The 17,575-nt window shown below is 43.9% G+C and overlaps 3 protein-coding genes across 3 annotated transcripts in view; all 3 read left to right on the top strand.

Moving 5' to 3' along the window:
• The first annotated feature begins 920 nt into the window (after positions 1-920).
• zng1a (Zn regulated GTPase metalloprotein activator 1A) lies at positions 921-12,460 on the top strand. Its single transcript, XM_090239419.1, is given in 7 exon segments — positions 921-967; positions 969-1,015; positions 1,690-1,776; positions 2,582-2,678; positions 3,736-3,773; positions 10,773-10,837; positions 12,347-12,460. Coding segments are annotated over 7 exon segments (495 nt in total).
• On the top strand, positions 11,221-14,914 carry foxd5 (forkhead box D5). Its single transcript, XM_090237913.1, is given in 2 exon segments — positions 11,221-14,168; positions 14,171-14,914. Coding segments are annotated over 2 exon segments (1,050 nt in total). The 5' UTR covers positions 11,221-13,205; the 3' UTR covers positions 14,258-14,914.
• A 398-nt stretch (positions 14,915-15,312) lies between these two features.
• pgm5 (phosphoglucomutase 5) overlaps positions 15,313-17,575 on the top strand; it is a 47,152-nt gene continuing 44,889 nt past the window's right edge. Inside the window, exon 1 of the mRNA XM_021606441.3 lies at positions 15,313-16,419. Coding sequence (XP_021462116.1) covers positions 16,162-16,419 — 258 coding nt within the window. The 5' untranslated portion in view covers positions 15,313-16,161. The remainder of the gene's footprint in view (positions 16,420-17,575) is intronic.

Consider the following 17,575-nt stretch of genomic DNA (forward strand, 5'->3'; position numbering starts at 1 on the left):
ATATGTGATTGAATATTATCTGCTGTTGGCTTGTGTGGATGTATGTGTTATGCAACATTGCTGACTTGAGACATTGTTAACAGTTTCAGGGCCATGGGCCTTTCTCATGATGGAAAAATACAGAATGACATGAAGACAGGAACTGTGCAATGAGTTGGTGGGGGCACATTCAGAACGTAGTGTTGCGAGAACAAACAGTCTTTTGTTAGATAACAGGAGCCAGGTGCCTGATAACTGTATATTCTACACAGCTACAACAACTGACTGCTGAAGCGCTTTAGGGGCTGGGACCAGCCTCTGCGCCATCAATCAACGATAGGGTGGGTGAGTCTAAACCACGCCCAGTCTCTACTCTGACAGGCCGGCTCGGAAGCAGGAACTACCTCTGTCAGAGTATATTCATAATATCTTTGTCAGGAACAAGTCAGTTCTCTGTTTGCCCTGCGAGGTGGGACAGAGAGCCCGTATATACGAAAATTGCATTTACCACTTATTGCTTAGCTAATAAAAAATCCATAGTATACAATCGGTGACTCAATGTCATATTTATCCTGATACCAGATTCGAATTGACGCAACCCTAACAATGTGCTGCATTGACCATGCAGACTGAACGCAAGTGTCTCGTTGTTGAACATCAAATGTGTTCCTGTATGGAAGGTGGCACAGAGAGAAAGAGCGGAGAGTGATGACTCAAGTAGCAAAGTAAACTATAAAAATGTACGTTAAACAAACCAAACATTCAAATACCGGTGTAGAAGGTAAAGTAAAAACTCAAACCGGTCCCTGCATCAATACTGGTATATCAGAAAATACGGTATACCGCACAGCCCTAGTTATAGCTATGTTAGCTATTAACGCTATTAATACAGTACAGATTTACAGATTGTTCTGTTTGCAAAAATAATGGATTAGGTTTTAATGGACGAGGAGGATGACTGCCCAGAGTTCCCCATATCAGGAAAGCCTCTCACCTGGCATGCAGATACCTGTGACCGTCATCACTGGCTACCTCGGTATGATAGCCAGGTCAGTCTAGTCCCAATGTATACTGCTGTGTTAGAAAAAAGTGTGAAGGTAGTGGCCATCAATCTTGGTCCCGAGAGATACATGATGTGTATTTTTTTCTTCTTCAAGCCTAGCACTAAAACACGGGTGGGTATAATTTGTGAAACTTTCAAACAGGAATCTCTTCCAAAAACGTCGTAAATAACAAAGGTTGCCAACAAACAACGCATACAAAGTTGTATAGCGGCAAATTAAGATACCGGGTCTGTCCTCACTCTGGTAGCCTATGGACAAACATTAAGAACAAGCTACGTGGTGAGTTGATGCCTATTCGACAGCTAGTTAACTAGATGAATTGATCATGCTATGTTGTATGTGTTGTTTGTTGGCATCCTTGTACTTTACAAAGTTTTTAGAACAGATTCCTGTTGGAACGTAACACAAATTATACCCACCCCTAAAACACCCGGTCCGTCTAGCTCACAAGTAATTTGATTAGGCCCTAGTTGAATCATGTGTGTTATTGCTGGGCTGGAACAAAAAGCCTGCCCACCCTGTAGGTCCCCATGTCCATGGGTAGTGATTTACCACTGGGATAGAAATCTACAGTAATTACAGTGTGCTATGAATAGAGTTCATACCTCGCCTGCAGACCATAACATTTAATTCATAACCCATATAGGTGTTGGGAAGACAACGCTGTTGAATTACATTTTAACGGAGCAACACAATAAGATAATCGTTGTCATACTCAATGAATTTGGAGAAGGTATGTTCACTTTTGTGGTAATGTTGTCCCATCAATTTTTTGGGAAGGTACACAATTACTTGTTGCTTCATTACAGCTGTTTTCCCGAAGGCAGTGTGTTCAAGGATGTGCATTGTCTTTTATTGGTTGTACCACAGGGTTAAGTGCTCTAGGGAGCAGAAGAGAGCTTGGTTCAAATATATAGATGAAACTCTTGAGCTGCTGCAAGGTCATGTACAGCCTCACTTGAGAATCAAATCAAAGTTCACATTTTATTTGTCACATGCGCCGAATACAACAGGTGTAGGAAGACCTTACAGTGAAACGCTTACTTACAAGCCCTTAACCAACAATGCAGTTAAGAAAATCCCCCTCCCCAAAAAGGAGGAAATAAAAGTAACAATTAAAGAGCAGCAGTAAAATAACAATAGCGATGCTCTATACAGGGCGTACCGGTACAGAGTCAATGTGCGGGGGGCACTGGTTAGTCGAGGTAATTGAGGTAATATGTAGTTTAGTCTGGCTGTCAATTATCATGAAATAAGCCTACAATATCTGTGTGGACTCGGTCAATGGAACGCTATAAGGTTATAGCTGAGTAACAACAGATGTGTGCTTTGAACATACACGTGTTTTATCAGGTGCAAGTAGTAGTGCGTCTAAACAAAAATGTTTTGCCTACATTTTGACCAGATTTCATTTTTTTTACTGTGTCAAATGAATTTTTCTCAAGCTGATGTGTTCTGTTTTGTGTGCTATGGTTCTATGTCAAAAAAGAACATGTTTACTGCTCTGATAATATTGTTGTCCCTCGTCTGTCCTGTAGGAGGCGCTCTGGAGAAGTCTCTAGCTGTGAGCCATGCAGGAGAGCTGTATGAGGAATGGCTGGAGCTCAGGAACGGCTGCCTCTGCTGCTCCGGCAAGTATGCGTATTCTAACGATAAGAAATATTGCCACTTTACATCACAGTAGCTTTCAAATCTGTATGGACATGTAGAACTTCATATTGATTAATAGATATATTCAGTATTCCTAATCTCAATGTTCATTCCCTCTAGAGACAACGGCAAATTACACACATTGTGCAAAACAAATAACAAACAAACCCTCGCAGGTTTGTGGGTTACATTACAATGCATTACCTTAAAAGTGGATATGCTTGGTTAGTTTAGCATTTCCACTCCTGGTTATAAGGCTTGTCTCCTTACATTACCCATGACATACCCTCTATTCCCTGGCATTGGCCGCCCGGAGGGAGAATCATGGAGAACGAAAACAGCGCCTGCTCATCTATAGGTTCTAGGGAAACGCATCACCCTCTGGATTGGGGAGTGATATCTGAAACGCCTATTTCAATCAGGACAGGGAAGCCATCAGGCCGTAAACATTTAGCCAGGGATTCAGGGGGAAAAGGAAATCAATAGGAGGCCATTACAGGGAGAGCCCTGTGACGACTGGAGTTTGTCAATAAGTGACAGGTGTCAGTGGTCCAGGGATGCAGCCAGCCACAGCCCACTGGTCCACACACACGGGCCTGACAGAGCGTGCTCAGACTGGGACTCGCCTCACCCCTCCACTGTGTCATTGGCTGAGATAGGCTGGTTATTGACTGAGACAGGGCTGTCATTGGCACAGACGGGCCTGTCAATCAGAGATGTCCCAGGGGGCTGGCCCCTCCCATTGAGGAAGAGGCTGGACCGGTGGTGCATGGGATGCCACTCACAAACAGTGTTTTCATTACTCTCCTAAGGTTTTTTTTTCTCTTGTTGTAGAACAGAGAAAATGTTTGGAATGTCCACTGCCCAGTAGGAATACTCAGCTGTTCCTTCTGTTATGACAGAATACTTGGAAAACCCCTCAGAGAAAGTGACTTAAACACACAGGCTAAACCAAACACCAAAAGGCTGCAGTGTCAGAGTTCATATTTTTAGAGTGTGTACAAGCCCTCTCATTGCCTTTTCTGGTTATGTTTGTTTACAGGTATAGCCACAGTCATCCACGCAACATACGGAACACAGGTAAAAGCACATTCAAACATGGCTGAGTCAGTGTTCATTTATCTTTATTACTCTACATTCTCCTGAACGTCACACCGGAAAGATGTTCATTTTGATAGAAATCCTCAGGCAGGAAAATAGAAATGTTATTTCTCAAAAGCTCCATGTCAAGAGTCCTTTCCTGTTTATTGTAATATGTCAAAGTTGATATTGCACAACAATCCTCAATCTGTCAACCTATCTTTTCTTGACTGCAAGTTGTATATAGAGAGTTGCAAACCCCCTACATGCACACCACCCTCCCCAACTCAAACCCTATAGGGATGAACAGGCCAAGTGACACGGGGGGGCTGAGGCTGATCGAAACTGAAGGGGTAATTGATATCAGAGCAGATCACTCTAATAGGACGGTCATACCCCCTCTACGCTCCTCTACCCCCTGAAATACTAATCTGACTTGGGGCAGGTGGGAACTCAAGTCCCAGGCCTCTCACTCACCACCAGGCCCCAGGGTGTCCTGGTATTGGCCAGCGTGTTTACGGTGATGGAGGAAGGTGATATAATAGTGGTGATCATTGCATTTCATTTTTGATTTCCATCACTCGCTATGCAGCCTAGGGGCGGCAGCGTAGCCTAGTGGTTAGAGCATTTGACTAGTAACCGAAAGGTTGCAAGTTCAAATCCCTTAGCTGACAAGGTACAAATCTGTCGTTCTGCCCCTGAACAAGGCAGTTAACCCACTGTTCCTAGGCCGTCATTGAAAATAAGAATTTGTTCTTAACTGACTTGCCTAGTTAAATAAAGGTAAAATAAATACAAAACAGGCCGTAGCTGAGGGACATCCGCTGACAGGTTGATGTGTAGGGGTCAGGAGACGAGGTTACAACCCCTAGTCCCTCTGTTATTACATATTTCACTTGGGATGGAACCAGCACTCGCTTCATCCCTGACAGTGGCAGAACTCAGGTACACGTGGTTTCAACAGGTGATTTCTTTCTGCTATCACAGGTTGGATAGATGAGTTTTGCTCAAGTTCCTCTGTTCATTTTTGTGTCGTCACGTTTTGTGTCAGCTGTGACATGAGGGGTTGGAAGATGGATGAAGACATCATTATTGTATAACCTGCAGAAAACATAAGAGGGCCCATGTATCTACTCTCCAGTCCCAGGGCTTAATCAGGTTTGAAAGGAAGTTAAAAAGGTGAAAACTAGCTTACACTTTCTTTTACATCAGTAGACCGGAGGGTGATGAATTGTCAGAACCGAGAGTCGGACTCATTCCCTTTGGTTAATTGATTATCTTCCTGCAGCATCCGGCAGAGGATAAACCAGAGTGACTGGTCAATGAAGCAGCCAGGCATGCTCTCTCTGTCTGTCCATCTCTACCTTTCTGTATCTCTCTCTGTCTGTCCATCTCTACCTTTCTGTATCTCTCTGTGTCTGCCCATCTCTACCTTTCTGTATCTCCCTGTGTCAACGCAAGAAGAAACAATGTGTTGTACTTACTAACCACCAATGCCTAATTTTATACAAACACATCATTTCACAGTTGTATTTCCAGAAAGGTTCTCCGTTTGTGGCTTTTAGTTTTGGTACACCCACTGTCCCATCAGTCCGTTGGTTGCCTGGTGATGTTGTTGATACAACAGAGAGGAATGTCTACACACCCTCAGACCCTCTGCTCTCTGTTTGTATTTTCCTCTCCTAACAAAATGGGGGTCCCATTTGAACGTAGCACATCTTTTACCATGCCACCCACACACAGTATACACATCCACCCCAGGGGGGGGATGAGGGGGTGAGCGCAGAAAAGAGTAAAGTGGAACACCAGCACCAGTGTTACCACCAGACAACTTTGTAATGGTTACTGTATCAGTTTTACTGTTGTATTTGCAGGCAGATAGCCCTTGCAGACTTGACCATCATCAATAAGACTGACCTGGTGACTGGAGAGGAGCTCAAGCACCTTAGAGACAACTAGTCACCTTTTACAGACCTTTTTTTAACAAATACACTGTCCTGATAAAAGATTAGCCAAGTGATGATCTGTTTCAATTTGTAATAGCGCTTTTTGATTGTTCAGATCAGATGTGTGAGTACTATATGTTATAGATGGTATTGTTGCGTAATAATAAACATATATCCTTTCCTCTACAGGTCTCTAAATGGTCTGGTCAAGATTCTGGAAACGCTTAAGTCAAGGTGGGTTGGTTCATTTGGCCTAAATGAACGGTGGCGGGTTATTGAACGTGTATCATTGTCTACTGTAGCACTACTCTCACCTGGAGACATAACCAGACATGGAGACAACGCCATGCTTCACATCACAGGGAAATTACTATGACTATTCTCAAACACATACAACTAGCACAAGCACACACCCCCAATTATCCCCCTTGCATGTTTTCCCAGCTTTGTCCTTGTATCGCAGATGAAACATATTAGGCATGACATTGTATTTTTAGCCCCCCCCCCATCTCCACAGGGCTGCACCCCCGCCTACACAAACACAACCCCCAACCCTACGGTGTTCAGTTTCCCACAAGCGCTTGCTCTCTGACGCCCCACCAGGCACCACCGTGTGTGTGTGTGTGTGTGTGCGAGTGTGCGTGTGTGCGTGTGTGTGTGTGTGTGTGTGTGTGTGTGTGTGTGTGTGTGTGTGTGTGTGCGTGCGTGCGTGCGTGCGTGCGTGCGTGTGCGTGTGCGCATGTGCGTGCGGACGCTCTGCATGTATCAAAGGCAGGGTGTGTCTCGGATCCACTCTGCACTCAGAGGCAACAGAGCACAGATAGAGGGCTAACCTGAACAGCAATCCCACAACTCCTGTCATGTGTCAACGGTTCTCTGTGGACTGGATCTTATAAAGGGTTTAATTAATAACAGTCCAGATGAGTCCTATTCATTGCAGTGGTATTGTATCATCAACGTTGTTGCTTTCATTGCATCTGCATGTTGTAATGCAAATATCAAAGCATTTTGTGCACCTCTACGTTGACCCACCGTCTACTCCCCTCCCGTTATAATGAAACCAAAGATCAGCCGTGTTTTACTTGTCAGGTTAGCGTTTTTGTCATGAATCTTGTTCCGAGTGGTCACTAGCTGGCACAGCCACAAAGTCATACAATCTGATTTGAAACCTAAACTTAGCAACACTGCTAACCCTAATGCCTAACCCTGACCTTAATTTCAGCCCAAAAAGCAATTTTTGTTTCCATGAATTTTTACAATATAGCCAATTTTGACTTTGCAGCTGGCAGCTGAGGGGAAATCGCTCAGTTCTGCCCCCAGGACTAGACTCATGACAATACACATCAACCTGCTTTTATGTTACTTGTTTCCCTTGGGTGGCCCTATCTCAGGTACTGGATCTGCATCCCTGGAGTAAAGTAAGTGTGGCTTTGAATCATCAGGACTGCACCACTCTCAGCTCCATTCTCAATCACTCTCTACGAGCAAAGTCTATTAAACATGGCAGTGTAGCAGCCCACACAGAGGTGGTATTGTTGACCTTGTTTCCCTGTAATGAAGGACCCAAGCTATGGAAAGGTTGGTGTACTGTAAGTCCATGTGGGGGGAGGGGGGGGTTTACCACAGTAAAACTTAAATGACATGAATGGACTCAGTGCTGGTAAACCTCTCCACATGAATAGACTCAGTAGTGGTAAACCTCTCTTCACACTCTTCACATGAATGCAGTCACTGGTGTTTTCTCTTCTCCCAGCCAGCTGCAGTGGATTAGTGTGTGTGTGTGTGTGTGTGTGTGTGTGTGTGTGTGTGTGTGTGTGTGTGTGTGTGTGTGATGATCCCTGAGGAGAGTCATCTAAACACACTTGTCCACACAGATAGGCCCTTTCCCTGGCTTTCCACCCCCCTCTGGCCTCCCAGAGCCCACGCTGGTTGTTTGAAGAAACCCCCCACCAGTCCACTTGTGTGGCACTAGCAGCAGAGAGGGCTAAAGCTGCTGTACAATGTTTGTTCTCCTTGTGGGGTCAATGGGGGAGGTTGAGGAACAACAGGACAGGATCTGGGGGGGGGGGGGGGGATTTGCGGTCCACAGCTGATCTCTCTCTTAATATGCCCCAACAGACACACACACACAGACACACACAGTCTTGTTTAACCTTGTGGCGACACACACTTGATTCTCATTCAAAATCCTATCTTCCCTAGACCTGCATTGCTGTTTGCAGTGACATATGAAAATACCTTTCTTCTTGCAGCCATATAACATCACAGAATGCTTAACAGGCTCTAAAAAAGAATACCATATTAATCTCACAGTTAGATGCTTCCCGATTGAAGAACAAGCCATGTGTTTGCATGGTCCGTTGTCATGTAAACAAAGATACTACAGAAACACTGCACACCTCACTGTTGCTTCTTTATCTTACAGTTTGGCAGAAAAGCTACAGCTTGTGGAAGCAACAAGACCACATCTAGACAATGTAATGAGTGCCAATGGTGATCCATGAAAGGGAAATTACTTTGACTAGGCCTACTCTATCCATGGCTTAAACAATATCGTTTTGGTCTAGTTTTTTTCCCCACAGACGGCCCACAATCTGGCATTTATAAAGAATAGATTAGCAGTCGTCTAATCAACAACCACAGGTTTGGGGTCAATTATATTTCACCTTTGAGGAGGTGAAAATAATGGGACATTTTTTTTATTAATTTTTTGAATTTCAGTTACCCCCTGTATTGAAGTGGAATCGGCCCCAGCCCTGCTCTGTATGCAGTGGGACAGGGAGATACAGTCCTGGGGCAGAGTTTGGCCCCTAATGCCTTCAGGGGCTGACACACTAGTGAAAAGTCCACACTCTGCTTTTCTGTTTTTGTGCTTGTGACAGTAAACCAAGTAAACCAGGATCAATTTTTAGTCTGCGACCCAAAGATATCTGTCCTGATTATCCTGCCTCAAATGCCATCATATGGGGAAATGCTGGGGTAGTGTGCTCATTGGTTAGTTGAACGAGACAGGCTTGGCTTGGCATTGGTCTTCAGTCATGTTGTTTGCTCCTCACAACAGCTACCACAGGGCGTGGGCTTGTTAAGGGGGGGTTAATGTCTGCATTGTCATCAGTTTTTGCCAGGTCCCCTTTCCCACAAATTAGCTAAACCTCCCTTGCCCCACCGTCCTGCCCCCATAGGGCCAAACTCCCCTCCCTCCCTCCAAGTTTCTCTTTTCATGCTAATGAGAGTGTTATACCAAATGAAAAAGGAAGTGTGTAACCTTAACACTTCCTCACAATGCCCAAAATATATGCGAAGTGCCCTTGAAATGCTGTAAGGAAGTATACAACAGGAGGGAGGGAGAGCGGGGGGAGTGGGAGGGTAAAGAGAGGATGGGGGGGGGGGGGGGGTAAATAAGGGCGTCACAACTGGTTTATGGTGCTTGATAGAGTTGAGCTTTTTGACGAATTCGTGGACAAACCCATCAGCAGCACTTAAAATGTGGTGTGACAATACTATTGTTAAATGTTAAGAATGTGCTGGTTCGATTTAACTATGATTTACTTTACTTAAGCAGATTATATTGACATTAATTAAATGATTGTTTTATTTAGCAATATAAAGCATGCAACGGTTTTGTTTCCCAAGAACTTCTTGCAATCAAAGTTTGAATAACAACCATAAAGCAACAGTAGTCCTTTTTAGAGTAGTCATTTCAAGGACAAAAACTAGTTTACGTTTAGTTGCTTTTACGCTTATAAAATGCAACAATATTAACCATGTGCTGGGCCAATTGTGTGCCGCCCTATGGTACTCCCAATCACGGCCTGTTGTGATACAGCCTGGAATCGAACCAGGGTCTGTAGTGATGCCTCTAGCACTGAGATGCAGTGCCGTGGACCGCTGCGCCACTCGGGAGCCCGAGACTGATGATTCTCGTGAAGGCTATAACATCAACGTTTTGAAACCAAAGAAACCTAACCTTTTCACATCAGAAACGTTCCGTTTTACAATAGCTTGTTTCTTTCCAGGATCTTCTGTGAGAGAAAGCATTCAAGAACAAAGACATCCCATGAATGTCATTCGGTTGAATGTGAAACAACATTCAGCCTTTGTCACTGGTTTTCAATAGGCATCCCTGTACTAATACAGTGTGCATTTATTTTACAGTATACCTTCCATCAAAATCATGCATTCATTTTTTTTAACCTTCTAGGCAAGTCAGATAAGAACAAATTATTGTTTTCAATGACTGCCTGGGAACAGTGGGTTAACTGCCTTGTTCAGGGGCAGACCTACATTTTTACCATGTCAGCTCGGGGATTTGATCTTGCAACTTTTCGGTTACTAGTCCAACACTCTAACCACTAGGATACCTGCTGCCCATTGATCTTCATGGGAGATGTAAGTTGGGCAACATTTGATATGGAAGCAAACTTCAAGTTAGGATTCAACGTTTTGTGTGTATTCGTTTCTGGACACTTTAGGTACAGTTGAAGTCGGAAGTTTACATACACCTTTAGCCAAATACATTTAAACTCAGTTTTTCACAATTCCTGACATTTAATTAGAGTAAAAATTCCCTGTCTTAGGTCAGTTAGGCTCACCACTTTATTTTACAAATATGAAATGTCAGAATAACAGTATAGAGAATTATTTATTTCAACTTTTATTTCTTTCATCATGTTCCCAGTGGGTCAGAAGTTTACCTACACTCAGTTAGTATTTGGTAGCATTGCCTTTAAAGTGTTTAACTTGGGGCAAACGTTTCGGGTAGCCTTCCACAAGCTTCCCACAATAAGTTGGGTGAATTTTGGCCCATTCCTCCTGACAGAGCTGGTGTAACTGAGTCAGGTTTGTAGGCCTCTTTGCTCGCACATGCTTTTTCATTTCTGCCCACACATTTTCTATAGGATTGAGGTCAGGGCTTTGTGATGGCCACTCCAATACCTTGACTTTGTTGTCCGTAAGCCATTTTGCCACAACTTTGGAAGTATCCTTGGGGTCATTGTCCATTTGGAAGACCCATTTGCGACCAAGCTATCCCAGGTGATCGTGTCTATTGCAGGTAAATCCCACCAGGTGACGTTGCAGGGGGTCCATGAACTCTACGAGCTTGATGAGTCCCCACAGGTGTGGGGGGAGGAGCCTAGGGTCAACCACCTTTTTCTTCATAAGTCAGCGCTGTGTGTCTGCGTGCGTGTGTCTGTGCCAAGAGATCCTACAGGAACAGTTAATCTCAACAGTACTAAAGGTGGGGGACAGGAACTAAACAAGAACTCCCCCCTCTCTCTCCTCATGGTGAACTCTACCAGTTTATTCTTGATACAATTCACATTTGGACCTACCTACTGCAATTGTGTTAATCCTCATAATTCTGGTGTTCCACTTCAGTCCAGGAGGACCTCAAAACGTTATGGTATTTACTGTTAATGATGACTACATGCCCAATCTGATAAGCATCTTATTGACTACAATACAGTAAGGTTTTACGGAGCACCAATTGTTGAGACTTTATGTAATTGGGCCCCTTGCTCACGGACCAGATGCTATGAGGAAACATTAGATTAGTGTGTGAGCGGACTTAATCCATAATCAACCATGTTGGCTATCTCATTACCCAGTGATACACCTGACCCTCAATCAAGATAAAGCGACAACTTGAAAATAGAGATGTAATTAGCCCCTTACTGTCATGTTCTCTGTAAATTATTTTTAACTTTGGAAACCCCTAACAATACACCCCTAACAATGAATACCTTATTCATTGGAGTTTGAGTGTATTCCTCAATAGTTAGGCTGTTTTAGGTCTGTAAGTTGTTGGTGAAGTTAAGGTTTTGTACAGACTTTTATCACATCTCAAAAGTGGTGCAACACAGAATTAGGCTGGTCTGTAAATGTCCAAGCGCTTGAATAATACGTTTGTTTGTATTTCACATATTATCACGTAAGGGCTGTTTAAATTATTGAAATAAACAAGAATCTGATTTAAAGATAGGTGTTTACAATATTTAATGTTTCACTATTATAAAGTATTGACTGGCATTTTGTTGTAATGGCTAATAATTGTGAACTAGCGAATTGATTTAAACTCGGGTCTTGTCTGAAGGTGTTTAACTAACGTGCGAAAATCCAATGCGATATTCCACAAGGTGCGTAAAAACGCTGCAAGCATATAACACCTTTGTTTTATTGTTGTGAAGTGACGTTGCATGGGGTCCCCATTCACATTCTGAATTACTAAGAATTATGCTGACAAGTCTCAGTCAAGGAATTTGCCATAGTGAGAAGATGTAGGGAGTTTTATTTTTGCGATTCATGTAAAATAACGAATTTAAATAAAATAGGTGGAAGTAAACGGCTAATTAGACGGAGAATTGCCCTGTAAAATCGGATGGTTTGTCTTAAGTCAAATTAATTTTGGCTTATAGTCTGTTTCCAATTTTACCCTATATGATAACTCAGTTAAACTTGTTAAAATGTCATTTTCTAACATCATTGTCTTGCCTAGTTCTAAATGCTCGTCTAATTTGCTGTGGCCATTCACGCCGGCTATGTCCCGTAGCCCTATAGCTCCCCGTGCAGCTGCGCAGTGTTCCACCCGATTCTGATGCTTATTGGCTCGTTAAGTTGCCTCTATAGCCTCTTTACTCTCCCGGCCACGGGGAGCTGTCCCACGGCCATTTTCACGGTCACACCACCTGCGGGCATCCCGAGGTGGCAAACTTAACGAAACCACGGGGGTCTGGGGGGTAAAACGCTGCGTTTATTATCAGCGGTAGGCGTGGTGTTCAAACTTCACATTGCATCCCCGGCTCCAGCCGAGCTACTGTGCTACTCTATTCTCTGCCCTGCGTAGCTTTTAATAGGCCTAATTGAACAGGAAATGTGCCACGGTTATCGCTCTAATGTTGACCGTGAATAAAGTTGAACACACTGTATACCAATTAAGGGTATAAAGTTGACCGTGATGTATTTGCGTTTGTAGACATAATGTGCCATGTCTGGAGCGGGGCACTTTGATAGAAGGAACTGGATACGTATTAGGGATCTTGCTAAAAATCACCATCTGATTCTACCCTCGCTTTGTAATAAATCATTTTTGCAAACTATATATAGGAACTACATTATGATAAGTATATTTCATTTAAAGGTCTTATGCTCCATGAACTTTGAGGTGTCTGCATACTAGATCAATATTATGTATGTGAGGATTCTCCGGAATAGTTTTCCCTTTGTCTGTCCTGACACCCTGGGGCGAGGGACGTCTCTGATAGGTCTGAGTGTAACTGGGCTGTGGCGGGGGGTACAACAACAGCCCACTAATAAAAAACTAAACTCCCACGGTCAACACAAACAGGCTGACCAGGACCACAGGGACAGGACGAGCCGAGAAAGTCAGATAATACATATATTTATGCGCTTTTACGCGTGTTAAGAATTAATGATACGGTGGTAAAAGTTTCGCTTTTACGCGTGTGTGGACGTTGTGGTCTGAGCCATGACCCTCTCCAAGGAGTATGAAACGTCCCAGCAGACTGGCTTGCCACTGAACGAGGATGAAGTATACATAGCGGGAGAGGACGAGCCTCTCCTTGACCGGCATCTTCTCTACCGGACGGACAACACCAGGGAGCCTCGCTCATCCGCCGAGTCCAGCGTCGAACTGGACTGCTCTGAGTTCGACTCATCTGGGGAGAGCGAGAATAGTTTCTGTGCAGACACACCTTCATTGGGAAGACCTCGCGGTTCTGTAAAGCCCCCGTATTCCTACATCGCTCTCATCACCATGGCAATCTTACAGTGTCCTCTGAAGAAACTGACGCTGAGTGGCATCTGCGACTTCATCAGCAACAAGTTCCCCTACTACCGGGAGAAGTTTCCGGCGTGGCAGAACTCCATCAGGCACAACCTGTCACTCAACGACTGCTTTATCAAGATTCCAAGAGAGCCTGGAAACGCAGGCAAAGGCAACTACTGGTCTCTGGACCCCGCATCTGAGGACATGTTTGACAACGGCAGCTTTCTCCGGCGCAGGAAGAGGTTTAAGAGAAACCAGCCGGAGTGTATGAAAGATGGACTCATGTTTTACCCAAACTTTAGCTGTTACCGGCCTTACTGCGTCCAAAGCCAAGTGAGCGCACCGGCTGCCCCTCTCTGGTGTATGCCCGTTCAGGACGGGCTTGTCATGCTACCTTCCTCCTACCTACCATACCCGAGTCTAAGCAGCAGCTGTAAGGTAGTTGCCCCCATGGACTTCAGAAAGCAACTTTACGCAGCAACTCCCGCAGTACAGAAGGCTGCGAGCGACACACATACGAAGTGTTCATTCAGTATTGACAGCATTATGACTAGAACCTTTCCTTATGTATCACATAACTCAAATCCACAGAACTCCAACCCCCATTGTTCTGTTGATCTTCCCACAGGCCCTGCTCGTTTGGTTCCCGAGCCTGATTCCAGCTCCCAATGACTCCATTCTGCCCAAGTGCAATGTTGAGCGCTGTTCCTTCAATAACAGAGAATGTCCAAATGCCTTACCTTAGTTGTTGAAGTGTTTGTTTGTTATAGCTTTTACCAAAGAAACCTCTGTGTTTGTATACAAGTGATACAATGATCCAATGGAGACACGTTTACGCATTTCTCAAAGAAAGTATTTAAACTGCATGTTGTTTATGTTCATTCAATGTTGAATACAGTATGTCAAATGAAGTTAATGTAAATATGAAGACTGATAATATATTTGTTCAAATATGGTGTCAATGTGAAAGTGGAACCACTTTTGCCAAATGTTAAAAATCCATTGTAATTTTGATTTTCGACATTGAAATGAAACAATAAAAATAGTTTAGTTTGCGGTGTTTGATTATGCTTAGGCCAAATTATTTCCTTCCCCACATTTTATTACACTTAGAAATTGACTGCTAAAGATGCCATCTATTAGTACAAAATAACCCGAGGAAATGATTGCACCTAAAGGTTTCCAATTTCGATTTCTGGAAAACCAGGTCTAAATTAGCAGGACTATAATATAATGCACATAATTACTTAGCAAAAAGGCAAAATAGGCATCGGAACAGTAAATGACAGTTGTTATTGTGAATTATTGTAAGCCTAGGCTCATATTTATTTTCATAAATGTTGTTTGTCCTGTAATTGGCGAAACAACCCGTGTTTGTCAATAAAACACATCAGTCTCATCAGTACGAATTTCGTGCCCTGTTTTGTTTTATTGCAAATAATTATTGTAATATTTAATTGAGTCGCTTTTAAATACATTAAATATCCATTAAAATAAAATTGATTCTATCTTAATTTCCTTACAAAATCGAATGAAAGCTTGAGAACGTCTGCATCCAGCTCTCGGCCAGTTCAATGCTGCCACCGTGTGGCCCAGGTTTAATGCATTTCAATACAGACAACTACGTTTATAGGACCAATAGGCCTACAATTTTGAAAAAGCACGTTTTACAAAAATGTCTTTCCTTGTTTTTGCTCCTGGTTGCGCTGTCCACTAAGTTATGCATCAGTGAACCAGCCCATATGCTTCTCTCTGGCCACCCATAACGCATCTTGCTCTTCTGATGTTAGCTTTTATGCATTATAGTACAAAGAGAGCGAGAGAGATAGAGAGAGCTGCCATTAAATAAGACGCACTCCATTTGTGTCACAGTTTAGTTATCATTCTAGTCCATTAGCTTAAAGTACAATTTTAAAACCAACTAGTATGTTTTACTTTACCATGTACTATATTGCCTCAAATGTGGGACAGGGGAGGTCTGCTTGACGCATTGCTTTGCCCATGGCCAACAGTGCGCCCTCGGATCCTGCCTCGTCACTTTTCCGCAAGTCTTTGACCGTTAACTGCTTAATGCTCGCACACTGACACTGCTTTGCCTTGTCCGGTTACAGCCCCAGCTCGACACAATTCTCCCCGTACTACACCGGGCTATTTTTGTCCAGAGGCGCAGCTGATTGTAGGGGCTTTTGGCCCTCCCTGATTTTGGCAGGCGCATGTCCTTGTGGAGAGTCGGGCTTATTTGGAAAATAGGGAGTTGTCAGGCGGAAGAGAAGACTTGGCTTAATATTACATTAGCCTATCCAAAGCTCTCACTGCAAGTTTTCTGTGGCATGTGTTTAAAACCTACAGCAGGCCTTTAACTAGCATATATCTCAAACCGAGTTTATAAGCCAAGGAATTTGTTGACGGGGATTTATCATCTTAATAGCCATCCCTCTGGAAAGCGCTGGTGTGCTGTCATTGCGTAAACGCATCCCCCACCTCCCTCGAAAGTGCTACTTCTGGAGGACTAGAGCGGACATCACTGGACGTCTCACCTCCCTAACACAGTCTGTCTCCTACATATGTTTGACTCTCCACCTCTATCCAGCCGACAGTGAGTCATCCCCGGTGTAGCCAGTCGACCCGCCACTCCCGGTGGGTTCTTGTGCGGAGGATGGAGACAAACCCCATTCCCGTGGTAACGGTCCAGACGAGCCCGTTTGATGACCAGCGGCCCGGTACTAACGGGCTGCGGCGGAAGACGGCTGTGTTCGAGGGCAAGAAGAACTACCTGCAGAACTACATCCAAAGTGTACTGTCGTCCATCGACCTGAGGGACCGCCAGGGATGCACGATGGTGGTGGGCAGCGACGGACGCTACTTCAGCCGAGCAGCCACCGAGATTATAGTTCAGATGGCCGCTGCCAACGGGGTAAGACAAGAATGTCATTCCAGAAAGTTTGGAATGGTTCAGGGTTCGTGATGATGATAATGATGATCATGATAAACGAAGCACAGAAATAGCATAATAAACCATGGTATTTGATTGTTAATCCTCCATATGCCTATGGGTCGTATAAACTATGGTTTATACAGCTGAAACTCTAGGCAAGTGCATACAAGGGAAGGCTGTACACTAGTTTACCTAGCATAGCCTGCTCTGTTTATGCGCCTCTGAAACGATTAGTCAATCCAGTGGCCTTGTGTTAACACTCAGAATTATGGCGATAGGCGTACGTGCATATAGATAGGCAGGATATGTTACAACCTAAAGTTTATACCCTCTCCCAGTGTCAGTGTGTTTGTTTGTGTGTGTGCGTGCGTGCGCGGGCTTGCGTGAGTGGCGGAGCCTTTTAACCAATTGCGCAGAGCGCTTGGAAAGGACAGCGGTCTATTCTCAGATCTATGCGACAACAAGCTTGGTGAAATACCTAAATGAAAAACTGAGGGGAATGTATTTGTTTTGAGATGGGTCTATTTTTTCTGCTGGCTCAGTTTAATGTCTCCTGCTTTATCGGCTGTTCAATTCCTCGTCCACTCCTGCCCACGCGCCACTCAGCTACATTCCTCCCTGCTTCGTTCGAAGCTTGGGGGATACCCAGTTTAGTGGCCACGAGCCAAACTCACATGAGATAAGCGCGGGGAAGACATTGAAAGAATATTTGTGAAATTCTGGGGGCAGAGTATGGAATGATGATAGGCATGACCTACAACGGGTCGCTGACAGGGCAAGGCAGGTGTTAAGTGCGCACCCAAAGGGCACTATTCGATCCAAAGCGATGTCTGGGATATGTTAAAATATAAATATATATATATTTATTTTTTACGAGGAGAGAATGTTGTCATTACCACAGCTGATTTTATTTTGTTTTCAAACCATACAAATGTTTTTGCTCTTATGCCAAAAACAAGGTAACCGGGTTTGATTGAATAGAGCCAAGAGTATCTCTCTCTCTCTCTCTCTCGAAATCATGAAGTGGGGAGATGCGCCGACGTCATAATAATTAATTCCACAAGAATGAGGACACTTTTATTTAGAATTGTTGAGATGCTAAAGCCTAGGGACAGAACATGCGAGACTATTCGCG

The sequence above is a fragment of the Oncorhynchus mykiss genome, chromosome 6 (assembly GCF_057628025.1).
Source record: "Oncorhynchus mykiss isolate SJ-2025 chromosome 6, ASM5762802v1, whole genome shotgun sequence".
NCBI lineage: Eukaryota > Metazoa > Chordata > Actinopteri > Salmoniformes > Salmonidae > Oncorhynchus > Oncorhynchus mykiss.